The sequence below is a fragment of the Nipponia nippon genome, unplaced genomic scaffold (assembly GCF_047370975.1).
Source record: "Nipponia nippon isolate SJK-2023a ecotype South Korea unplaced genomic scaffold, ASM4737097v1 scaffold_6, whole genome shotgun sequence".
Lineage (NCBI taxonomy): Eukaryota > Metazoa > Chordata > Aves > Pelecaniformes > Threskiornithidae > Nipponia > Nipponia nippon.
This window is the reverse complement of record NW_028262380.1, coordinates 6,476,675-6,502,662: the sequence shown is the minus strand read 5'-3', so window position 1 is coordinate 6,502,662 and position 25,988 is coordinate 6,476,675. Positions and strand designations below refer to the sequence as shown.

The 25,988-nt window shown below is 47.7% G+C and overlaps 1 protein-coding gene across 1 annotated transcript; it reads left to right on the top strand.

Annotated features, from left to right (window-relative positions):
* Positions 1-9,465: 9,465 nt before the first annotated feature.
* LOC104018562 (uncharacterized) lies at positions 9,466-17,955 on the top strand. Its single transcript, XM_087736430.1, has 8 exons — positions 9,466-9,492; positions 10,240-10,289; positions 11,482-11,574; positions 13,756-13,927; positions 13,994-14,143; positions 15,604-15,741; positions 16,862-16,991; positions 17,826-17,955. Exons 2-8 carry the CDS (start codon positions 10,254-10,256, stop codon positions 17,953-17,955), a joined length of 849 nt encoding a protein of 282 aa, XP_087592556.1. The 5' UTR covers positions 9,466-9,492; positions 10,240-10,253.
* The last annotated feature ends 8,033 nt before the right edge of the window (positions 17,956-25,988 follow it).

Sequence of the window (25,988 nt, the reverse complement as noted above, 5' to 3'; positions counted from 1 at the left end):
TGCTTTCAGAAAAGGACAGGCTGAAGAGATGGGTGAAATATTGCCAGAGTCTTTAGAGATGACTGATCAAGAGATGGAGAGATTCTCAGTGTTTGGGAGATGATAACGCTTCAGGAGCAGGATGACAAGAAGAATCTTACTGGCAGAGGCTGCAAAGAAGGGTCAGGAGACTGAAGAAATCTGAGGGGCTGAGAATGGATCGATGGGTCTGTAGCATGGGTCATTGACCCAGCCAGGCAATTGTATGTTATCAGGAAAGAAAAGATCCCCTGAACAAGGAGAAGTAGATCCTAGTAAGCAAATTCCCACAATGGTGACCTTCCAAATTCTGTGCATTTCCTGATACCTAAGCAAACTCCTCACTGTGTTCCTTGCTGGAGGATTCAGAAGGTGGATTCAGTTTCCACAAAGCGAGAGTACAGCAAAACCAGTGCAAGAGGCTGGTCACTGGCAAGTTCAGAGGTATCAAGAACTTCAGTTGCACAATTTCAAAAAGTCATTTGACCCAGTGTGTTGCAATAGGTGTATGGAGTGTCCTAGGGCTATATGATATGTGTAAGAAGCTGCTGGAAAACATTATGAAGAGGTGAGGTCAGCAGTCCTGGTCAAGAGCAAGCTGAACAACTGGTTCAACACAATGACTGGTAGCAGACAGGGTGACTTGATAATTTGCAGCAACTTCTGGAGCTGCCTGTAGAAAGTGAAGGATGGAGTTACAGTCACCAGAGACTTTGGGCAAAGTCAGACAAAGAGATCAAGAGCCTGAGGATGATCACATCTTCAGTGGTGGTGCCAGTTCATCAGATGTGCCATGTCAGGTTGCTGTGTCCGATGATGAATGATGCAGATCAAACATTGGTGTGGGCCAGATGAAGACCAGGAGAAAAGGGAGAAAGGATGAGAACTACACAGGCAGGTAGCAGCAGGGTGGACAAGATGGACTGCCGCATTTATCTGAGAAATTCCACCACACAGGACAGCAACAGATCCCTCTACAGAGATCTGAAGGAGGATGTAGCTGGCACACATGGGCGTAGATCATGAAACAGTCATGGAAAGGCACAGACAAATCATGAAAGCAAAAATCAGGCTACTCAGTAGGTCCCTGTCCTTGCCCTCTGTGCAAAGAAACAGATGGTCAGGAAGGCAAAACAAAAAAAAAGACAGCTGGTATTTGCAGTGAAATGTTACAGATTGTGAGACCATGTCAGACCTGGGACAGTCAGCAGTAGGATTTACGAAAGGGAGAGTCATCTGTGTGGGGAAACTCTGGCTGCTGGCTGGCTGGATAATCACTTTAAAGGTACCCTGTTCTTTGTTTCAGTAAAGGGAAGACGATGAAGATGCTGATGGTAGGAGAAACTAGATTATTGGTTTTCTTTTTTTTTTTTTTTGCTTTATAATTTTCTCAACAGCGGTGTGCACCCCTATGTACTGAATTTACACCTGCCTCTGTAAGCTGCTACTTCCTCATCTTCCTTCGTAGACCCTTTGAGTCTGCAGTCTGTGGACCTGAAGGGGTGCATGACATAAGAAAATGAATCTGTGTTTGCTGAACACAGTGGAGCACTTCAGAATGACTTGTAACTGTCCTCTGCGGTCATTAGTCTGCGGGACAGAAAAAATGAAGGGCAAACCTCTCTGAAAATGGAGATGGCAAAGACAAGGGAACTGAGAGGGAAAGGGGGCAAACAGAAGATTTATGCATGCAGCACTTTTAAGTTCATCCTTGAGCAATGAAGCCACTTGGAGTTTCCAAACACTGAACCTATGACACCAGATCACTCTAATGGGCCAGGCAAACAGAGCCCTGCCAGACAGCAACCAGCACCAAGTGTGCAGAAGACAAGGCAAAATCCAACTCAAATTTCCACACTCCTCTCTTGATGGGTAATCTGTCTCTTTACAAGTCAGGAGGTTTCTGCGGAGTAGTGAATTCACATTGCCTAGTCCCAATGTTTTGGATGGGATCCCTAAAAAAAAAAATAATCATCAAATGTGCAGGATGGAGAGAACCAGATGATTTAATCTGGGCTGTAGGAAGGGTGAGTGAGATAGAGGTGATTGAGCAGCATCAAAGGGTGACAATCAATTTAAAATTCCCCTGAATTGATGTTGATGCCTGTGTTGCTTCTCCCTGTGCTTTTTCTTTAATTAAATACCGAGTGTTCCATTAGCAGTTGGAATAACACGCTGTTCTTGGGGAAAAGAAAACCCAAGTAATCCCTTTATCTGCTAAAATAGATGATTTCTAGTAGATTAAACAATGGCCTTTCAGCTACCAGAGCATAGTTCAGGCCATAATTGAAGTCCTCTCCTTGGCCTCTCCTCGGTCCCTCGCAGCCAGTAGTCCGTAGAGCCCCATCATCAGAGATAACCTCGGTGACTCTTGTCTGCAGTGAGTGTTTCTCCAGATGAAGAGATTAGTCAGAGATAAAGCATATTACCTGAAAATAATAAGTGATTACGGTCCCGGACTGTCTCTCCACATTCATTTCATGCTGGTTAACCCTTGCAAAACTGGCTGCTGATAGGGTTTAGGTCTTTAAAGAGGAGGGAGGGTGAACGAAGGTTTCCCATGTCTGAGTGGAAAAGGAGAGATTTCACCTTTTGTTTTCTGTTTCTTGCCCTGGGTGGGGGTTTCTGGGCACGGCAGGAGGCACTCAGCTCCTTTCATTGCTGCAGCCCGTGGTCTGTGGAGGAGCCGGGGCTGTGCCTTGCAGTCTCCTTGTGGGGTGCCATCACCCTCTGCCTCCCTGTGCTCGTCAGCCTGAAGCTGTGAGGTCTTAAAACTCCCCTGCAAGTCATCTACCATTTACTTGATAGCGACACAGAAAAATACTGGATGCCCAGTACGTACACACTGGCTATATTTCCACTGCTGCATTAAACAGGACCAGGTCGTGGGCCCAGCCAGTGACCTGCACTAGTCCATAAAGTTAAATTATTAGCATGGGCCAGGCATGTTTTGAGGTTAACAGTACTCTTCCATGCCCAGGCATGGCTCAGAGGCTATAAACTTGTCAGTGGGCAGTTTCCATGGGACCGGTCTGCTATGGGGAGTGCTGGCTGGGCTGTGTGGATGTGAGCTCAGGGCCAAAGAGCAGTCCCTGAGATTTTTTCCAGCACGGATGTGTCTACTGTGACTTGACAACACAAAACCATTGGTAGCTTTCATATTCGTTCATCAACAGGAGATCCAGAGAAGTACAAAAACCTCACAAGGTTTTTATAGCAAATTGTGTACATGTCTAGGAGAAAAAAAAATGAACATGTTGTGGTTTTCTAGAAATTCAGATTGGTTGCCTAGGTAGGATGGAGAAATGTAAAAGAAAATTCAGCTTGAAGAAATGCCTTGAAATCTGCTTATGGACCATTGCTGTTGATATCACTGCTGGGATTGAGCTCCTGTGCTGCAGAAAGCAAGTGTCCTGGCAGGAAGGTCTTTCCCTTGGTCTCCCTGCAGATATTACAGATCAAGTCCTGGCGCTGTTCAAGTCACTGGGAGTTTTGTTAATGACTTCATTAGGACCACTGCTGTTTCATTCATAAAAGGCGTCTTCCCAGCTCTTGTGCCATTACAGCATCCTCCGTCTGTCATCGGGCTGGTCTCTGTGAGTGAGGGACGAGCGGGTTCATCCTTCTTCCTCTAAATGCTTCATCGGCCGCTCCCTTGAAAACTGTAAATAAAGGCCGCTGGGGATAGCTTTTCTGCTTGACCCCTCGCCTGAAATGAAAATAAAGGTGGCTGAATTTCATCCTGACACGGAGCTCCTTCCCGGGCTGGCTCTTTCCCATAGCTGTTGACAGTTACCTGCCATGGTTACCTTTGATTTTGCCGTAATGACACCTCAGTACTTAGGGTGGCTCTGGGACTGTAATCCTCTCTGCAGCCTTAACCAATTTATGGGGTAACCTGAGACGAGGCTCTTGCTTCCCCATGATTTTGCCTCTTGTTAACACTCACTGAAGGTATCAACAAACTAAATGCAAAGGGTTTATTTTATTGCGTGCCCAGGGTTGGCAAATACCTGCATGCACACCTGCTGTAAATCTCTCTTTTTAGAGGGTAGCTGCATGCGCTTGCCGCATTAAAACTGCACAGTATTTTATTTCCCCAAAGTGCGCTGCTAAAACAAATGCTTTGGTAGCAATAACCAGGCAGCGCTCCAAGGAGCTGTTAAGAGCAGCAATGAGGATTCAGCAAAGCGGGATTTATCCACAGTTTTGCCACATGTTTTCTGTGTGATCTTCAGCTTGCTTTGTCTCGGAGTGCTTCGTCTTTAAAATCCTTCGAGTCAAAGTCCTTTATCTGTCTTGTGTGTTTGACCATAAGCTCTTCAGGGCCAGGGCTTTTTTTCTTGGCATAACAGCTTTTATAATAACTCCCCTCTGATCTTTAGAGGACCTACCTGTGCGTGTATAATACAGTTATAAAAGAGCAGTCTCTGCTTCATCGCAGTGAATTATCCTGGCATTAGAGGAGGACGTGAGTCCGGGGCCCTGCTCCCTAGCCTGCATTAATTGGCTTTTCTGAAGGAAATCTCAGGGCAGATGATTTACACGGCAGCGGAAGTAGGAGGAGGATCCCCGGGGAAAGCAAACACTTGAGACTTCAAGGTGGGATGACTTCGGTGGCACACTTCTCTAATGACCATCTGATCCAGGAGGTGCCCGCTTCCTAAGCACAGATCAAAGACAAAAGGTGACTTCTGAAATGACATGCAACCACCTCTCGCATTGCTTAAATTCTCTCCTCTTGCTAGCGTTTGATCTCACTTTACTTTTCCTGTCACTGGAAGCAGGTGGTTGCTTTATTCTCCCTGACAAGTTTAGATCAGCTGAACAGCTAATGGCTGCAGTGGGAAAATCTCCTGGTTGCAGACCCAGTCCAAAACTTGGTGCAGTCAATGGAAAAACTCCTCTTCACTGTAGTCAGTTGTGGATGAGGTCTAGATGAGCTGATTTGGAGTGGTCATTATCCTGCCAAACTTGCCTTTAAGAAGTAGATGTGATTGTATTGCGAGGTGAGACTCAAGGAAAGTCCAGCTGGCTGAAACCCATGAGCTCCTCCAAAAGTGTGAGGATATGGGTTAAGGATTTTACATGACGTGCTATAAATGCACAATCCCCCTATATTTATTGCTAGCAAGGACTTGTGCATGTTATTGTGGGCTCTATATGGTGGCTTCACTGACTGCTGGTGAAAACATCAGGCTCTCGGCCACTGTGAGATCTGTGACAAATGTGATTGCAAGTGACAGGCGTAAGTCAAGCCAATGTCGTATTGTAACCAGGGTTGTGTTAGATCAAGAGCATCCCCAAGACTTGGGTCACTTGCTTGCTCTGCTCTGAATTTTGTCTGTGATTCCAACGCGTTGGTAACGCATGGTGCTGTTCTGCAGTACTTGTGTGAGCCTATCTCTAATTTTAACCTCCTCTTTCCAAGGATAAAGAGAAGCAGAATTTACCTAACAGGCAAGCTCTTAACAAAGCCTTGGATATCTGATACACATAATGGTCCCAGAGGCATGTTTACTTTGGACTGAGTGAGTGAGTGAAAACCATTTTGGAAGGGCTTTTTCACCTCTAGCGACTTAACCTAACGAGGAGAAAAGTGATGTGGTTAAAGGGCTATTTAAACAACGGCATTAGTGAGCAGATTTAGGTTCTCCAGCAATACTTATATGTATTTGCCTTACACAGGTGCATAAATATGCATTGATTTGTATCACAGGACACATCGCATAGGCAGTGATGAGATTTCAGCCGTCCTCTGCTGATGGATGCTTTTTTTAGGGGAACCGTGAGCAAACAGCTGGTTGTTTTAGCAGGCTACAGCAGAACTGCCCAGAGATTCGGGACACCACCATTGAGTTCACCAGCCGCCCTTGTCTTCTGCGGAGAGGAGCGTCTGTGCAACAAGGAGTTTGACTTTCAGGGCTCAGTCCTGTAGCTGATTTAGGTGACTGGAAGAGAGCTACAAGTGCCTCAGATTTAGGCTGAATGACGCTGCTTTTTTCTGATCACAAGATGCCATAAATGCCCCCACCAATTTATCAAGAAAACTGGAGAGAAGCATGAAATAAATAACTCCATGGGAAACCTTCCCATGTTGGACTGCTGCACTGCCTCAAAAGTTCATGTTTTCAGACCCAAATGGATGACTGACCTCATGCTGACAGAAAGGGCTGTCAACACTCGTCCCTTGAAGAAGAGTCTCCCCTTTGCGCTTTGTCTCCCCGTGGTGATAAACTGAATGGAGATTCACAGATTACGCCCTGCCTCTTTCATGCGATGGGGGTCCTGCTTACTGATCGCTTCCCTCTTTCAACATCCTCAGGAGGGCAATGAATCTTATTCCCAGCCCAAAGAGCACTTGTCAAGAGCTGGGTTGACAGGGAGGTATGTTCTCCTTGGCCATGTTTTCTTGCATTGAGTTGTTAATAGCTGAGATGGCTCACCTGAACCCTGCCGGTACCCAGTGCAGCGCCTTGCACAAGAGCAACGCAGGCTTAGATAGCACCGTTGCCATTTCACAAGTGGAAAAAGACAACAGATACGGGAAGTTAGGGCCAAACTGAGGTGAAATTCATCTCTGTGTCACATCCTATATGCTACTGGAGTCTTACTGAGGCTATGAGATCGACTTTCCAGAGGTATGTAGGTAGCTCTAAGCACAGGGAAATGTCCAGCAGAATATTGGGAAGCAGCTGCCCAGATCAGGTACACAAATCTCATTGTTTTACATTATAACTAAGGTCCTTGACTTTAGTTTAAACTCTTCCCATCTGATTTTAAAGGACCTGAACTCAGCTGTCATGCCTTTGCTCCCCTTGGAAAATTTTCTCAAGGTACTACTAGAACACATAATTGTCTGCCTTTGGCAATCTGGTTGGCTTGTTGTAATTTCCTTGTATCCATGCACGTAGCGTGATGTGGAGAGGTCAAAAGCACCAGCACCCTCTGAAAACCTCCCTGCATGTTTGGGGTGATCATTGCCTTGAGAAACAGAGGCACGTCCATTCAGGTACGTGGTTTAGGCTCCTGACCCTGGGAATCTCAGCCGTCCCCTCCCTGGAGTATTGTGAAGATGATAAACGAATTATTTAAGAGCAATTTTCTCCTGCAGGTATTTATAGCACAGTGTTGGTCTTCAGCGTTAACTTCTGTCTTAGAGATGTGCAGACAGCTGCACAGACAGCAGCCATGCAGGGTACAGTGGGCCCTCTTCAACAAAGTGCTCCTAGGGCAGGGGAGCTTTAGAAAAACATATAGAAAGTATTTAGTTGAGGCAAGGTGGGGAGGAAGAGGCACAGGAAAAGCTGCCTTGTCAAAAAAATGCTGACAAAGCAACCCCATGGCTGAGATTCACAGGTAACACTGATTTGCCCGGTGCTGCTTTGTGTAGCCCAGCAGAGTTTGAATGATGATGTACTGGTTAATGCTGTAGGGAAGGGGCAGTTCCAGCTTATGTGAAGCCAACACAATATTTCCATTCACTCCGGTTGGATGTCTTCCTCCCGGTGCGTCTCATGTGCAGCCCGTGCGGAGCACTGTGTGCGGGGATGCCGAGGGAGGGATCTGACGTGCAGGAGCATCCTTCTGCCAAGTTTCCTTGTATCGGGGGGCTCAAGAGAAATCTGGGACCATTGCAAGGAATTGGTATCGCAGCAGAGATAATGGCACTGCAGCCCACAAGCGTCTGTGAAGGAAGTTTAAAAAAAGTCCATATGTATAGAAAAACTTTAAAAAAAAGGTGTGTGATTGGTTTACTTTTTCTGCATATATGAGTTCGCAACGAGGAGGCAGATAAGCTCTCTCAGAGGTAGAAAAAGATGAGGGCTGGGAGTTTGGTTCCTACCTACTTCTAATTGGGATTATGTTGGCAATTATCACCCCATCATTTGGGAAGAAGAAAGGAGAAGCTGAACAGCAATAGTGGGCTGCTCCTGCATGAACTATCCTGGCAAAATGCCTTTTAATTTCTTGTGAGCTGCGCCTGCGAGAAGACGGCAGGATCAAGCCATCATCAAGGAAGATTAGGATTTGGAGCCAGGTTTTGGAAATTGTCTCCTATCTCGGTAATGAATCAGACACCTTAGGTGAAATTCGGATCCTACTGAATAAGCATTTTATTTTTTCAGTTTAGCAGGGCCAGGATTTCACCCCTAACTTCAATATATCCAAACACTGCTGTGCCTGCAGCTTGGAGCTAGTTGCCAATGTTGCATCCTAAAATTGTATTTCGCTTCTTATATTAGTTTTGTATGACCTGATTCTGCTCCCCCAGTAACTGATGGGAGTTCAGATGCTGAGTTCAAGATGATGGCAGTGTCCCTCCTTTACCGGACTGCTTTACAGTATGCCGGTATTTTAAAAGTGAATCTTCTTAATTTGTGTTATTCCTGATAATTTTAGAGTGCAGACTTGGTTTCATTTACATCAGAAATAGGATCCATTTTCCCTGCCCTGGAAGGAAGACACTCTCAAGGGCTTACTGATATTTGTGTGTTTGACTTTAAGGCAGAAGTTTGTTCCTAATTAATTGAATAAGTGCTTTAATCCCTGGCCTGAGGGCTTCCCATAGAGCATTAGCTGTATTAAGAAGGAAATGGAGTGTAATCCCTTTAATATAAGCACAGGAGAACATGAGAGTTTCACGTTTCTGAAAATAATTTCTTTCCTTGTTGCATCATTTATTCTAATATTAATTTGCATAAAATACCATGGGGACGAAGGGCTTCTCCTTCTGCCTGACTCCAGTGCTGAGCTGTTGGCAGCACACGAGCCTTGCCAGAGCATTAGCGTCCTCAGGCTCCAGTTATACACTGGTGCGTAACAGGGTGCAAAGAGAAATAAATCTAGAAATTCAGCTCATTCCGATAGTGCTTGTGAACCCAGGTCCATGACCGGCTCTCCTCTGTGGAGGATCCTGGAGCCGAGATGTCATCTTTCTGACTCATGCATCATCACCAGCATTTACTACTATTTGCATTACTATAGTGCCAGTTTCTGAACCAATAGCCAGGCTCATGTGTAGCTACAGAAATTGGACTCTGAATGAGATTCAGCTGACCAAGCTCAAGGTTTCTGAGAAAGCAGCTTATTTCATCCCCAAGTATGTATCTACATTGGTCACATGAATTGGGCTAAATGAGCCAGGAAGGATCAGCTCAGAGGGAGATGTCCTCTTTGTGGACGTCTAAAATTAGGTGAGATTAGTCTTGCATGAGGTGGATCTGAACCTGGTTAATGTTTGACATTTTTTAAAGAGTAAATACTCTCTACTAGTTTGGCGGTCCTGTCCATTCGTGGGACAGAAGACTAAATCTGAGCATCCCCTGCTGTCTTATGTTGCAGGTCATCAGAGGAAGGGGGCTGCAACATCTGGATGGGACAGTTCAGGTATACTCGGCCGCCCTCCAAGACCAAGTGGAGATCCTTGCCTGCCTTATTTCTGCAATGTTTCCCACCCCTCCATGCAGTGAGGTAAGGATGATGTTTTCTTCCACTCCCCACAACGCATCCACAAAGTAGGTCCTTCCCTCCCCTGTTTCCCCATCTTTTACTCCCATCTTTATCTTTAGCAGGAGCTGGGGAGGCTTTGAGAACTCACAAAGGGCAGGCTTTGTCCCTCTCCTGGCCATATGTCCCCAGCATGGCCAGCTGCAGCTGAAAAGGCAGGTAGCAGCTCCCCAGCTGACTGTGGGGTGGCTTCTCCTACAAGAAGCCCTCACCCCACACTCTCTTGGGTAACCCCCTCCCACCAAGGACTCTAGGGTTCTGGAGCACGGGTTTCTCACAAAGGGACAGAGGTTTCCCTTGTCCCTGGAAACACTGTGGCCACGCAGCCGCTGGTGGATCCCATTGCACATGTACCCTGTCCCAGGAGGGGACACCTGTGTTCACTCCCCAGCTGGCTCTGGGGCTGGTAGTGGTGGGATGCTGCCATCTCTTCTCTGCTGGGTCCCACCAAGCTGCATCCCCTGAGGTGTCTGGCTCCATATGTGCTGGTTGCTGGGCTGGATGGGTATATTTTGCATTGCTGAAGCTGGGTGAAGTCAATCATACTCTAACTGCCAATTTGGGGTGCACAGGGGTCCTATAGGCCCAGCTGAATCCCCTTCTTCCTGCCAGTACTCAACTCCAGGTCTCTAGATCCCTTATCCTTTGGAGCAGTGTGGAAGACAGGCTCTGGTTTGCTCGTTGTTAACTGAGTGACTTCTTCTCATCCAGGTTCCTGACTCACCATGGTGGACACGATGAGGAAAACAGCACACTCAAAGGTGAAGTACACATGGGACTCTCATCCTCACTGATGTTTGAGTAACGGGTTTGCAGGGTCTGCCATGCTGGGAAGATAATAAAGAGCTGGTGACAACAAGATTCTGGGTCCTGGCCAAAGGCAGCCACTGGTCTGGGAAGTCCAGAGGGAGAAAAGAGTGAAATGTTAGAAAAAAGGAATGAGAATATAAAATATATTCTTGACGATAATGGGTGACATTGTTGGCAAGGCACGAGGAGCCCTCCCTAAGGTGCTGTGTGCTGGTGCAGTTATTGGTTCCTTTTTATCACACGAGGCATGGGAGCGCAGACCCGCGCCTTGGCCGGCCAAGCCACCCCTGCATGGTAGACAGGTTCATGTAGCAACGGAGATCGCAGTAACACCTTCCATTACCACCCAAGAGCTCATCTCCCCCAGCCCTCTGCTGTGCATTGACAAGTTAGCACATTTAATGCTTCAGCGTAAAAACAGCCCTCTCGGGTCAGCCTGAAGGCTCATCTCGCCCAAGTTCCTGGCTCCAGCAGTGCCCATGGTGGATGCCGAGGGAGGAGCACAGGAAACAAGACATGCACGTAGTCCTTCCCTAAAATCCTCTCCCCGTCTCCATCAGTTTGCACTGCCCCAATTTTTGGTGTTAGGGCAGGTGTCACTGGCTTAACATCCCTTGGCAGAGTTTTCCTCTGTAATTTTTCCAATCACTTTGCAGAATGAGTATTGACATTAGCCAGCACTTAACTTTAAATATGTGATAAGCACATGGGAAATATTACTGAAATAGGAGACAGAAGTGCATGCTGATTTAACCTCAGTGACACTGGACCCCAGCAGCTGATCAAAGTATTTCGGCAGCTTTATACTAGTGCTCTGCCTGGGGGCATCTGAGCAGTCAGAGGAGGCTTGAGAAAGGCAGGAGGAAGGTGTTTGTTGCAAGGGACTGCCTGGGACAAGAAGAGCCCCAGAAACCCTTGCCAAGAGAGTGTAGGACCTTCCTGGCCACCCTGCTCAGGGCTCAACTGAGCAAGGGGATGCCCTTCTTGGGCTGGCCCCAGGTGGGCCAGGGGACAGAGGCTGCACCCAGAAGAGCAGCTCATCCTCTCCTGAGCTACAAGGGAGCATTTTGGGTTTGTATCACCACTTTTGAAGGCTTCCCTCAAGTCCTAGCAGCTCCTTGTGTTTGCCTCTTCTCATTTCAGCTGCCTGTGTCACCAGGCATGTACAGGAGTTTGTACAAGAGAGACTACCAGTGGTGCAAGGAGTACAAGCCACCCAACGAAGAGGACACACAGGTACCATGGGCTTTTCCTTGCTTGGTTCTTTAGCCCGTGGTGCCAGTTCCTCTCTCAGGGCTACAGGACAGCCAGGGACAGGGTCGGTGCTGAGGGGGCAGGAGACATCTGAACCGACAGGGTCTGCTTTGGTCCCCACCGCTGTAACCCACCAGCAGGTCGCATCACGCCCAAATGCCCTTGGCTTGTGTCCCCATCCCTTCTGCGGGAAATCCCCCTCGTGCCCTCCGGTAAAGCTGTTTGGGGCGGGCAATGCTAATTACGCTCATTAAGTCAGGGCACTTAACGACTGCTTGCTGAACCAGTGCCTAAGCCTTGGACTCCTGTTGCTCCCTGTGGGGCTGATGGAGTGCGTCAGGATTAGACCCATCCCACTACCGCCTTGAGGAGGGGGATTGCATTTGGGATGGAGATGTCTCCTTGCCCTGACACGGGCCTGAGAAGACTTCTGCGGGGAAGCTGAGGTTGTTTTTTTTCTAATCTCCTTGCAGTGCAAGCGACCCCCTGAGCTATTTAATCTGATTTGCCTCGCTCCGCCTGCCCTGGCTTAATTGCTTGTGGCAGCCCGGTGGGGACAGCTGCGGTTTGCACTGGGCCACTGTGGAGAAGTGGCGGGGGGCATGTTCGGTTGCTAAAGTGCTTTGGGCTCATACACTCACGAGAGAGGAGAAAAAAAAATGTTCAGGCTGGGGAGGAAAAAGGGGGGGACAACAACAGAGAAATCATTGTGTGAAGGTGCCCGCTGGCACAGAGGGGCTGTCTGTGGCCACCGCTGCCATCTTCTCCTGGGCAGCAGCCTGGGGAGCCCTCTCCTCTCCTCCCCTCTCGCCTCCTCCTGCCCCGAGGAGCGCTCCCGCTGCCAGCAGCCTTCATTAACGGTCCAGCTCGGGGCTCCCGCTGTTCTCCGGGGCTGGCGAGCATTTCCCGGGCAGCCCCAGCCTTAGGTGGCTGCTCCGCTTCCAGGAGCTGAGATCCTGGCGGGGAGGGCAGGGTTTAACCCTTGCCTGCTGGAGCACAGTTTCCAAGCCATGCATCTAAACTTCTTTTTCTTTTCTGTTTTTCCTTTTTTTTTATAATTTTATTTTTTTGGAAGGCTGCATGCTTCCTGTGGAGACCCTGATGTATTCTGGGAGATAAAAAGGGAGGGAGAACCTGAGATATGTCTGTTTTCCTTGGATTGCAGCTCCCTTTGACTCTTTATTGCTTCTTTATTAACTCCCAAGGCCTGCAGAAGAAAGCTGTCCCACAGGATAGCATGATGATGAGGTACTTGGGAGGCCCAGGTTAGGGGCCCTGCTAGGATTTGGTTTTGCTTTAAGAGGATAAAACCTCTTTAAAAAATATGGTGGTTTCTTCTCTGTGAAATTTTGGAGGGTAGCCTGCTCGCAAGGGGAAGGTGGGGATCTCTGTAGGTTGAGGCAGAAAGCACTGGCTGGTGAGCCATCCCCACCATGGGCTCCTGGAGGCTCCTGTCCCTCTGGAGATGCCTCATGAGGAACTCTGGCCATCCTCGGTGGGGGAAGCCCCCAGATACAGGTAGTTCCCATAGCTCAGCAGCCTCCACCTGCCCTACTATCAACATGGACAAGGAGAAGCCACCTTGGGGAGAGCCCTGGGGACCTTGGAGGTTCAGGGACAAATAGAAACCCATGGAGATCCAAAACAATGATGGACAAACCCCATGAGGATGGTCCTTGCTGGGCCCAGCAGCCTGGCAGAGCTTACAGCAGGAAAGTCTCTTTCTGAGCCCTTAGAAAGGAGCAACTGGCTCATGGTGGAGCTATAGTGTGCAGCTGAAGAGGCTGGAGCCAGCAGACCCCCTAGAGCAGCCATGCCAACAGCCCCATTAGCCTTTTCCCCGACAAGAACCTTGAAGCTGTTCCCTCTCCCATCAGCAAACCACTGTTTGTGCTGGGGCTCCCTCCCTCCCTCCTACTGTCCACCTGGGGCCCAGCAGAGTCCCAAGCCATAAGATGGGCAGAAAAAGAAAGCCGTGATGGTCAGTGCATTTTTAATGACATTATGGAGCTGATTTGTGGTTGTTGTGTCCCCAGGGGTGCTGACCCCACCAAAGCCCAGCTTTGCTGTGGGCAGATAGCGTTGCTTGTTGATGCTTTAGCAACCGGCCTTCCCACTCACTGCCTCTCTCTTTCTCTCTTCACATGGGACTTCTTTCTGCAGAAGCTGCAGATTGCAGACTCCCAGCTAAAAGCCAAGGAGTTTGCCGTACCCCAGGAGGAGTGGGCGATGACCTACAGTGACAGCGTTGCCTGGCAGGGGAGAGAAATCATCCCAGCACTGAGCATCAAAGCCAGCGGTCGTGCTGATGATGCCGGAGGGAGAAGACCAGAAGGTAGCACCTCCAACCCCAAAGCCTTGCAGCAGAGAAAGCACTTTACTTCAGTCCTTCCCATTGCAGAAAGCTACTTACCAAAGTACTACCCTGCCACCGAACTGGCAGCAACCCAGGCAGAGAAATCGGAGAGGCTGCAGGCTCTCGCTGAGCTGGAGAACGAGCTGTCTTATTGCCAGCAGCTTCCAGCTGCTGCTCAGACTGCTGGAACAGCAGGTAATTCCCCGACGCGGGCGCCGGCCACTTGCAAACAGCTGACTGGCCCTATGCAGCTACCCGAGGGGCTGTCTGCCTGGGCCTTTGCCAGCTGAGCTCCCCCTGCCCATGGTCCACGCTGGCTGGACACGCAGGGATGGCAGCATCCCAACAAAGCATTGGTGCTGGGCTGAGCCCGGTGAGGATTAGCAGTGTGGGCACAGCACCCCTTTACCATGAATACGCAGCTCCCAGGCCAGCTCAAGGCACAGATGTAGTGAGCTGGAGTCTCAGAAACCTCTGTAGAGCCACGCTCGGTTCATGAAGACCCTCTGCTACCAAGGCATCAACACTGCAAAGCCTTTAAGGGTTTTATCATAGCAACTCCTTTGGCATAGAGGGAGATGCAGTTAACTCCATGTTGCAGGTGGCAAACAGAAGCACAGGGAGGCAAAAGGACTCTCTGGTTGAGCATGTGGGACTTGGGTGGTTCAAGCCAGCAGCCCTTAGTGCCCTTCTGCTAGGGATAACTGTCTGGTAGCAAATGCAGCAAAGGGGCTGGTAGCCAGCCCTCAGCCATGCCGTTTAACAGCTTGCTTCCATGGATTAAAATGCTGATGGAAGTCAGGAAAACAAAATTAGTGGTCACCAAACATCATCCAGCCATGCCTAACCTTCCCAAAGTAGTGGAGATCTTCCTCTGAGCTCCTGTGTGAGAGGGTACAGCATTGCTCAGCAATGCTCCAGGACAGGAGCAGGAATGTCCTGTCTATTCCCTGAGCTCACCTCTTCCAGCGTGGGACGTTTGTGTCTGCAGCTGATCACCTCAGCTCCCTTCGTGATCAGTGGGGAGAAAAGACACAGCCGTCTCCCGTAGCTTAAATGCCACCTTGAGGATGAGGTGAAGTAAGCCCTGGCAGGTTTTCTCTCTCTCCACTCACTAGGAGAGTCTGGACAAGCAGCTCAGATGGACATGTCTCCATTCGGACAGATGTCCATTTGGACTGTCCATTTAGACTCTACTTAACATCTGAGGGCTTCAAGCATCTCCTTGCCAAGCCCATCTGAAGCTGTCTTATGCTAATAGCACAACTATTGTGGGTTTTTCCCTTCCTACTCTACCCCTGTGTAGCCCAGGAGTGCAGTATTTCCTGCAAAGTCTTTCCCTTTCATACCCAAACGCCCTGCAAAGGATCTCGGCTCCTTTTAGCGCTCCAGGGCAGCGTGGAGACAGCATGGCTCCTTCTACTTACTTCACATCACCATAAATCCTTCCCCTACTGGCTTCATGAACCAAATCGATGCAAAATTGATGCACCTCAGCAAAGCTCTGCTGAATTGAATGGGTCTCCCCTGTTTTATGCCAGCTGAGGCTCCAACTTGCTGTTGTTGTTTTCTTGCTCCCACCCAAGGGTAGGATTTGGGTGAGTAATTGATGATGCTTCCCGACTAATGTGCTCTTTTCTTCTCCCACCTCTCAGGAACTTTGCTGCGCACGCAGAAGCTGGCCCCGGGCTGGGCCACCTACCAGCAATTCACCCTGGAGACGTGCCAGGCAAGGCAGCACGATGCTCAGCAAAACAGGAGCATGATCCTGGGCTCATCTGTTTTGGTGGAAGGTGAGTGGATGGAGGTTGTGGCAGCTGCCCCGTGCAGGTGACTTGTGGCCTTCAGCCTGGCTTTGGGTTTTTTAATTTAATGCAGGAAGAGACTGAGGAAGGTGAAGGGAAGGTGAATGACATGGGAAAGGTCAGCAGAGTCCCCATAACCATCTGCCCATCAGTGGGGCGAGGCAGGGCAGAGAAAAACAATTATCTTCCAGAAGAGGCTTGTAAATAATGTTTCTTTCATCCCAGTTTCCATATGGGCCACCCCATGTAGCGCAGCCCTGCTCAACGTGGCCTCCCTGGAAATAATGTGGCAGCACGGGAACTGCTGCTGTGACCACTCGGGTTGCATTAACAGCCTGACATGGTCACACACGTGTGAAATACCTGTAAGCTCAGCCTCAGTGAAAACAACAAAAATACTTTACTAATGAGTCATTAAAGGAACGTGTCATTTTTAAAATACACAGAAAATCTGAAACATCTACAATCGGCAGCTCTTCTTTATGCATCCTCCCTGCTTTGTTGCGAGAGGTGGCAGCACGTGTCTCCGCAGGCAGATCTGCTCAATCAGAAGGGCACACACACAGGCTATTAACATACAGATGGGGCATCTCTGGAGAGCACGATAGGAGACGGCACCCCTTCAAACCAGCTCCTGCGGGGACTTTTGGGGAAGATAGCACAACAGATGTGATGGTCCTCACTTGGGGGTTAAGCAGACCCTGGATCTCTTCCCTGGTTCAGTCCCTGATTAAATAAAGCAGAGATGTATTGCTCTGGCATGATGAAAGAGAAAATCTAGACAGTAGGAGAAAATACATACCAGCTGACACATCAGTGTCCAAAAGGGAAGAGCACAAGATATCATTTCCAGATCTGCCTTGTGTGGCTTCCACCATACATAAAAGGCTATAGAAAATAAGGGCTGAATAATCTTGTCTAAAAGACCTTATCTACACCAGGGAAGCGCTTCTTGCATTTTCCCTTTGCTAACCCTTCGATCGTGGTAGCTCCAACAGGAGTGCTGAAAGCATAAACAGCCGATGGAGCTCAGGAGAAGGGGGAACAGTCAGACTGTGGGACAGAGACCCAAAGAAGTCTTTCAATTATTCGGACTCTCTTTCACTAGAGTGCTTTGACCTTGACTGGAGAAGTACCTACAACACAGATTTCCAGCGCTGGCCGGGAGCCCATGGTGGATACTGTAAAGCAAATAGGAGCCTTTCTCACATTTTCCCTGAAGATGAGCACTTAAACCAGTAAGGGGGAGGTGGGCTGGGGGGAGAGGGTGGCTGGTGGGACTGGGGACAGGGTAAGAGTAGGGCAGGGAGGTTTTGGAGCTGGTGGGGATTGGAAGGTGTTTCTCAAGCGTATTTCTCTGCATCTGTGTTATGCAATGAGCTCAACTGAATTCCCTTGGGGCCAAATCCTTTCTTAAGGCCTGCTCAGCCTTTTCTTGAAAAGTTTTGCAGTGGGGTTGATAGGAGTGGGGAGACTTCTGGGGCAACCTCTGATACATCCCTGTGGAAAGAAGGTGCTGAGGTCCCTGTGGGACTGGGGGAGGGAGGCACGTCTCAACATTTCCATGACTGGGCTTCCCCTGGGAAAGGGCTCTCTCAAATCAGACAAGGCAGGAGCTGTTTGCAACATGACTCATCTTCACACTATGAACAAACAGGCATAAACTGCTCCTGAGCTCTCATTTCTCACCGGAAAGGCAATTCCTCCCTGCTGCCTCATCCCCCCACCTCCCCCTAACACACACATATATTTCAGCTCTGCATTGAAGTCTCGATTTTGATCTACGATCCTAGAGTTATGTGTGGTCTGGAGACCGAGCCTGTGTAACGGTTGATCTAGGTGGGAGATTGGTCCCAATGACAGCCATGTGTGCCGCAGCATCTGCGCCGCTCCTGATGGAGACAGGCTGTTCCTCATCTCCCCCATGCCCTCGACTTGTGCTTTCATTTGCTCTATGCTATATCCCGGCCGGGTGGTCAACTGCTGCGGAAGGGGAGACAGGTCCCCTCTCCTGGTGCACCAAGCAGAGGATGGAGGTCCTCTTCTTATCCCCTTTTCCATGTTCTCTGCAGGAACCGCTGGGTATCCGAGTACAAGGACAGCTACAGCATTTTCTTGCGGAAAAAATCGCAAATCCCCCCTGCGGGGTTGTGCTCTGGGCTGTGCGTTGGGAAAGGGATTGCGATGGACACAGCCCAGTGAGTGGTGCTACAGGTGGCCGTGGTAAGTACCAGAATTACCCATTTTTTCACTGAGAGCTGGGAGTAATGGCGAGATTTCATGGACTGAGGCAGTGGGAAAAAGTACCAACAGTTGTGAGACCTGGTACAAACTATCTTGAGACCTGAGATAAAATGGTAAGAGCTTTACTGCTGGAATATTCTTCTGCGTAGCAGCATTTGTCCCTGCTCATTGCAGGGGATTTGGACTAGATGACCTTCAAAGGTGCCTTCCAACCCAAACTGTTCTATGACTCTACGATTTTCTGGGCTCCTAGAAAGTGATTTTCCAACCAGATCTTATTAGAGACTATTTTCTGCCACAAGGGTGGTCAAACACTGTCTGGAGACCAGAGAGGTGGGGGAATCGCAAGGTGATTCACGAGGTGATGAGACAAGGTCTGAGCAACCTCATCTAAGCTGGCCTTGCTGGGACAGGACACCCACATTATTCGATGATTTTCTGATTTATTTTAGGATATGTTACCTGTGCTGTTCTGTGATTACAGCTCCTTGGCCCTCCAAGCTGTCTGTGTGGTATTGTCCATCATGATATGTGTTCCATCACCTCAGAAGCCTGGAAACCTCCTCTCTTCCAAACCCACCACCATATTTACCAAAAACCTGTGAAGTGTTTGGCATAGACCTTTTTAAACACATATTACCATTAAAATCACCCAAGAATCTGAGCTTTTATCATTGTCAGAAAGAGGCTTTTTTTGGGACAGTGCGGACTACAGAGCTAAAATCACTCAGGCAGTTTCAGTTTATGTACTTTAAAGAAAACTTACCAATAAACTTTGTCTTGCAGCAAGAAATAGTGTGTTAAACAGCATTGCTTGTGTTAATCTACTCTTTAAAGCCTTGTGCGCTTGCAGGAAGGGAAATACCCGTGTTATCCAAGGCAGCTGAGCACCACCCTTGCAGAGCTCCTTCCCCTCCTTTGTATTTAACACCTTTTTCCAGGGTTTGGCCACCAATTTCAACTAATGCTGGGTAAGCTGGAATTCAGTTTGCTGTGTCTGTTTGGGAGATTTCTAGGATTTCTGGAAGGAGCAAGGCTGCTCCCAGCCTGAAGATGGCAATGCAGAGCCACTGATCCGAGACCTGGGAAGGGCTGGTGTCCCCGGGCAGGACCGTCCCCATCACAGCCTTTCTGCTGAGCTTTAGTGGTCTGACTCTGAGTCTTCTGAATTGATGCCAAAATTCGCCTGGAGTAGATGGTGTAGAGAACTCTCTCCCTAGCGCCCAAAAGGTATTGCTTTTAATGAGACATCCTTGTGGTATTCAGCGATAAGAGATTCTTAACAGGTACGGCCAAAATATCAAAAGATAATAATAATGACAACACATAACTTATTTTACAGTAATATCAAGCATACCTAGACCTGATGGTGACAGGGACTATATAGGGACTATATATACAGAGCAGTGCACTGGTCCCTGCCCCAAGGAGTTTATCCTCAGAGGGAATCACCTCTTGCTTCCTTAAACTCTGCGGGTGCTTCAGCCCATCACCACTTACCCATGACAAATTTTACCATTAACTTGCTGCAGGACCTTAGGAAAGCCATGTGCATGGCTGTGTTTCCCTGCGGGAGGAGAAGCATTGGGGGATTCTCAAAATGATGTTTGGCAAGGCCAAGCTCCAAGCAGATGATACAGGGAGGTGCAAGGGTCCGGCGTTTCTGCAAAGCTGCCCCCTCTCCCCGCTCTGGCATGGGACGTTACTGATCACAGTCCATGCGGCGTTTGGGTGGCATAAGGTATTTCCACTGTAGCTAAGTACAATTGGACTCGTACCTGCAGAATTTGGTGGGCAGAAACAATGAAACTGCCTTTAACATAAAAATAGGGAAAAATAATACTTGCTTACATCAGAGACTCCTGAGGAGACCCAGACATTTGATTTCCTTAGGGAATGAGACCATGAGAACAGAGATGTTCTTAATGGGACGCACACTTTTGCACCACTTAAAATGAATCTCGTGGCCTCACCGATAGGTTTCTCTTCTGAAAAAACGTCATTATCCTGCCTCCCTGTGCTGGAGGCACAACATTGCTCCGCAGCAACAGCTTGTTGCACTGACGGGGCTGTGTCTAGTGAAATGCTTAGGGCACATATACAAGGTAATTTCAAGTCATCTTCAGTAGGAAAAAGTTATGTTTCTAGATGCTAATCAAAACGGGCAACCATGGTGGAAACAAATGGCTGAATCAGAATACATGGTTGTGATACAGCCCGTCAGGTGCACTAATGAAGATATTCAGTCAGGCAGATGGATGCTGGATTTGCTAACGTTAGCCGTAGCTGTGCACCAGGGAGAAGAAAGCAAGCTGCTGATATTGAAGATAAATGTCCTTCCTGGATATTCTGGCAGGATGCTTGTTTAGGCGCTTGCCAGCTTTGGAGACCAGGCTTAGAGACAGGGCTTTCGAAACCTGTGCTCACACGGTTCAGCCCCCACATCCAGGATCCAGGCTGTTGCATCCCCATCTCCTGCCATTTCTCTTCCCAGAATTACATTTATTTTCTTTCAAACCTTTGCTTCTCCAGCCCTCGTTGCCCCTTCCCAATATTGGTCTGTCTGACATGGGCAGTGATTGCTGTTAATGCTTTTTTCCCCCCCAACTCCCTGCTGTGGAAACAGAGATGGTCCCAAGGCAGTTCAAGCACATGAAATGGTGGGCAGCGGTCAGCACAGTGCAAAGTGTGGCTTCAACAAGCTCTCACACCGCTCCAGGGAGTCACGACTGTGTTGTAACAGGGGACATTTGGGCTGCAAATATATCCAGATGACAGAAGGGAGCAGCCACAGAGACAGCTTCCCTGTCTCCCCAGTGCCCCCAGTGATGCTCCCATTACCTGGTGGATGGAGCCTCTTCATGGGAGTGACAGAGGTGTAAAATCAAAGAATGCTGAGGTCAAAAAGAGGCGAGAAGCTCTAGGTAATGCTGGCTTTACCTCAAAACCATCCATTTTCAGTCCTTTCTCTGCACAGCCCTGAATTACCTGTTTAGGCTCATGGCACCAGATAACACCAGCCATGAGCTCAATAGGATTCAAAAAGGGATGAGGTGTTTGTATGGACATCAGGTTTTACACTAGCAACAAAGTCCAAGGGAAAAAAAACCATAACAGCACAGAGAAACAATCTGGACATGAGTCAGATTGTGGCTGGTGCAGATCACGAGGTATTTTCGAGGAGCATGTTGACCCGTTATTGCTATGGTTGACCCTGGGGATATATCTCCAAAGCATTTGGTGCTGCCTTGTGTCTGAACATCCCCGGATGGAGGCTGCTCTGATCCACCGGTTGTCTGGTGGGAAACTCACTGGAGCCACGAGAAGGATGATCCACTTCAAATCCAAGTGATAGCATCCACAGAGCAGTCAGAAATGCATTCCCTCTTAGGATGCCAGGTCACATCACAAGATGCACAACCCAGTGAATGCAAACTTTGCAGGTTTTCTCCCCAAGGCACGACTTAAGGGAAAATAGCTTTTTGGTAAAGCTGAAGTGATGCTTTTTGTGTGAGTGCCTTAGTGCCATCTCCTGGGTGGAAGGGGAAATTCTTACTTTGGAGGTGCAGGATGTGGTCCCAACACCCTTGGCTGTGCAGGTTCAGTCATTTAGCAATTGGGTGTGTGAGCATGGCATCAAGATACCACACTCTGCCTCGTCCTGCTCCATTGCTAAAGAAATGTCTTCCTTAGGATATGTAAGGGAGCTATCTGTTCAGGGAGAAGGATGCTCTGGATTCATCACCACCATGAATTTTCAAGTAGTGTTTTCCATCTTTCTTTTGTCTTTTATATTTCCCAGCAGGGAAGAACAGACTGAATGCTGAACTTACTTCATGCATCCTTTATGGAAGAATTCATTCAAAATGATCAGAGGTTAATCCAATAATGACTATTTCTCTACTTTGAGGCTTTCTAGATCTCACCACAAATTATCTCATTGGACATTAGAGGTGTAAAACCTCCTTGTTGAATAGTTTAATGAATTAGGCAGTGCTGAAAGACAGCCTAAAATATGTCTGTGGCCGTGCTTGTCCCCACTACAGAACATCTGCTTCACCAAGGAGTGACCCAAACCTCAAATGTGGTTGCTGCTGTCTGCAACTTGCATGGGAACAGGCAGAAATCCCCCTGCAACAGCTTCATAAAAGCTTCCTTGGAAGAGCACCATTAGGAAGAATAAGGGGTTTGTGACAGAAGAGACACAAATTTTCAGAGGTGTTTGTACAAACTTAATTTGAAGCTGAATTTAGCTCTGCAGAGTCAAAACATTGGTATTTGGGATCTCATTGCTATAATGCGAAATTTGTAAAAGAAAAGTGCCTGCAGTAACACTGCTTGGACACCTACACTGCTCTGCAAACAGCATTGCTCACTGAAAGCCACCGGTTCCTGGAAGGCTGCAAGGACATTCAAAGGCTGATCCTCAGCCCCATCACCAAGCAATCAACTTTTCCTCCCATTTCAAAGAAAATTCCTCCCGTGGCCACCACCCAACCTGGCAATTATGCAATAAATCATTCAGTATGTGCTTAATGTTATGCCTTGTAAATAGTCCTGCTACTCTGTTTGGCAATTCATAGTCAGAGCAAAATAACTTTGAGCACATCAACAGTCACACAGCTTCAGTGGGCTGAAAAGCAGAATTCCCATGGGTCACCGTGGAGAAGTGTAGTAGGGGACTCCACCAGTGCAACATCTCTGATCTCTTAATTGCAAGACAACTAACCACGTGCTTAAAGCTAGTGTGTTTTTAAGAGTTTTGTTGAAAGAGGTTCTTTTCATGTAATGTTTTATAGTGTAGTGGTCATGGAGAGGGTGAGGAATGCCCTTCTTCAGAGGGGGCTGAAGTAGCAAGAGTTAATGGTGCAAAACACCATCTGCTGCAGCCAGGTCTCCTCTGGTAAGTCCTGCCCCTGGCTCAGCCACCAACCTGAGCAGAAATGATGAGCAAAGGGAAAGAACTAGTTAATTAACATATTGCACCAAACTATGATTTTTGTCAAGGGATGATGATTAAACAAAGCTTTGGGAGTAGTGTACTTTTAGTGAAACTTTCTTGGACCAATGATGGAGTTCAAAAGAGATGGAGAGAAAGAGAGAGGAGAAATGAGAAAGGCTTATTGTGAAGTAACCGATGGCTTGGCAGTCGAGAACAAAAGCAACTGTCAGCCACGCCTCCCAATTTTCCTAAAATCAAGTCTTTTGCTTTCCAACCAGCCTTGCTTGGCCTTGTGCCTGTTTCCATGTTGTTTCTGTGTGGCAGCTCAGGTTCTGTTATTGTTCAGGACCACATCTGCTGGGCTTGAATGTGAGACGCTACCTTCATAGAAATTCATAAGCACTTAAGTGGTCTTCACTGCCTTTATTTGAGCTTGTTTAAATTTGGTTTGGTTAAAAACTACATGAATCATCCAGTAGAAAATGAAAGAGAATGTATTACTGAGATGTAATGAGTCCATTTATGGCATACAGATCTCCCCGACACTGCAGCAAAATAAAAATTAGTTTACAGTTATAAATGACTACATGATGATGGCAAGTCTACATGCAACTGCTTGGCCTGTGCTCAGCTCAGAGGCAGGTACCAAATGCTTTGCCTCAGTTCTCCCTCTTTTGGAAGAAAACACGCATGCCTGCTGTTGGGCTTGGCACTGGCACCTCTGCGTGCTTTGTGGTCAGCTTGCACATTGCATGCTGGATTTGCCTCCATCAGATATAAGCCACATAGTAAAGCTGTTGGAATTTTCCTCTGATATATATTTTTTTTAAATTGGAAATGACATATTCTGTAATACTAACATTTTGATTTTGCCCATAGTTTTCAGTTTCCTTTGGTGAGATAAAAAAGAAATGTTTCAACCAAAGGCTGGCTGACCCCAGTGTTTTAGTTTCCTCTTTAGCTGCTCAGTCACTGGCCCTTGAGCAAATTGTCTTTTGGGTGGCCTGAGCCTTCCCTTTACCTTGCAGGTCTTGCCTGGTGCAGAGGACACATCTCAGGTACGCTGGGATCATACGGCCTTCGTAAGACCTAAGCATTGCCATGCTCCCAGCAAATGGTGGTGGCATCCAGCTAGGTCTATCCTCCTAAGGAGGAGCCAATCTTGAAGTGAACTAAGCCTGTGTAAAATATTTCCTTTTTTTTTTTAACGTTGTCAAATTGAAACATCCTATAATATTTGTAAATTTGTTTCTCATCGTTCCATGGCCAGCTGGAGACATACAGCTGTATGTGTTACTCAACAGTAAAATGAGATGCCAAAGCAATATGAAAAAGAAATGGATTTTATTTCTCTATAGGCTGCATATCTGGGGAAAATATTCCCACAGATAATACATGTCTCTTGGTTGGGTTGCTGATAATGAGCCAATTAATTAAATAGGTCAACAGGGCAAATGGTCACATCAGAAAGCTCCTGCTCTAATCAACATGTGTGAATCTTCCAGCCTGGGTATGCCAACTTGTCATTCTTTCAATCTTGGTTCACAGTATGAGATTTTACTCTTTTTACCCAAGGAATGTGCATATAAAAGACATAAATAAATACAAAAAGTGAAAAGAAGCACTTAAGTATTTTATTTCAGTCAAGCTGTCTTGAGTGTCATGTAGGAGAGCAGATACAGGCTGAGATTTCCTACTGTGTATAATTACCTACACCCTCTTCAATTCAGCTGTGACACCTTCTAGTGAAAACCTAATTTACCTGGAGGGCCAGATCAGCTGCATCACACCACATGTGACAGAATGTCTCCCAAAATCAGATGGCATTTCTTGCTACGGCATGATCACCCTTGTGCATTCTTGCAGGGACAGGTGGGCTCACGTACCCTGAAAGCTTCATCCAAAGGCTATTGAAGACCCTGGAAAGATTTCCAGTTATTTCGAGAGGCTCAGACTTTATAGCACTTGAAAAAAATTAGTGAGAGGAGCCCCCCGCCATGGCTCTTTGCTTGCAGTCCCACAGCTGAAAGTGCTCGCCTTCCCCATCGCCCTTAAAACCAGTAAAAGCAATATTGCTGCTACTAATGCCAACCTGCAGGTTTTATGCTAACTGTGCCTTACGCTAGCTTTGCAAGACGCCACTGCTGAGTTAGCCTTGTTTACATGATCATGCTGCATGGACTGGTGCTGGGTACCAAGTGTGATGGGCTAATAGCAGAGCCCTTAAAAATGGGGGCACTGGCTCAAAACAGAGCCCTCAAACCTAGAAACAACGTCCTGAGGCTGTTGGAGAAGTATAGCTTTGGGAACTGGAAGAAACTGCTTCAAGCCTAGCAAAGAAATGAAGAATTGGTGAAATAAAGGAAAAATAGTTGTGCAGCAGCTGATGCGCCTGGGGAATAGGATGTCCTCTGAGTCCATGCATCGCACAGGGGCTGGGGCAGAGGCTGAGGGCTGCATAGAGACTTGGACATCTTATACAAGAGTGAGACCTTGAGCTTGGAGGAGGATGAGGGCTCATTACAGGGGATTAAGGTCCTCGTGGGATCACTGAAGCAGCGAGCATGCTGCCTGCCCCAGGGACCCTGACGTTTCGAGGACTTATTGATGTGAGGGAGGATGATAGAGGACTTGGTATAGTGGTACATGTGCCTGAGTCAGATGCTGGTGATGAAACTCTTAGTTACATCAGCATATTTATGCCTGTGCAGTGCTGCCTTTAAACCCAGCCAGGGCACATACAAGGAATAATAGGTATTCAGCAGTCGTGTTGCTTGCATCAGTTTCCTGTTTGCCTAATACAAAGTAAATGGTTTTTATTCCAGATGGAGCCAGTCTGAGAAATGCCAGCTCCGATGCTTTGGCTTTACATACAATTCTTTCTCAACCCAATATTGTGTTTGCAGGAAAAACATCAAAGCAGCATTTCTGCAATCCTTGGAAGTTATCTAACTCCAGTCCTCTCTGGAGGTCACACTGAAAGAGGTGAGACATGAAGGGGGAGGAGATTATGGAAAGACCATATGGAGTTCCTCTGTTGACTAAGAAA

What these genes read in the sequence shown, in the direction of transcription:
- LOC104018562 (XM_087736430.1), top strand. Translation starts at nt 10,254, where the DNA reads ATGGTGGACACGATGAGGAAAACAGCACACTCAAAG. An exon ending in GGAAAACAGCACACTCAAAG is followed by an intron (nt 10,290 to 11,481) that starts GTGAAGTACACA and finishes TTCTCATTTCAG; the next exon opens with CTGCCTGTGTCACCAGGCAT. An exon ending in CCAACGAAGAGGACACACAG is followed by an intron (nt 11,575 to 13,755) that starts GTACCATGGGCT and finishes TTCTTTCTGCAG; the next exon opens with AAGCTGCAGATTGCAGACTC.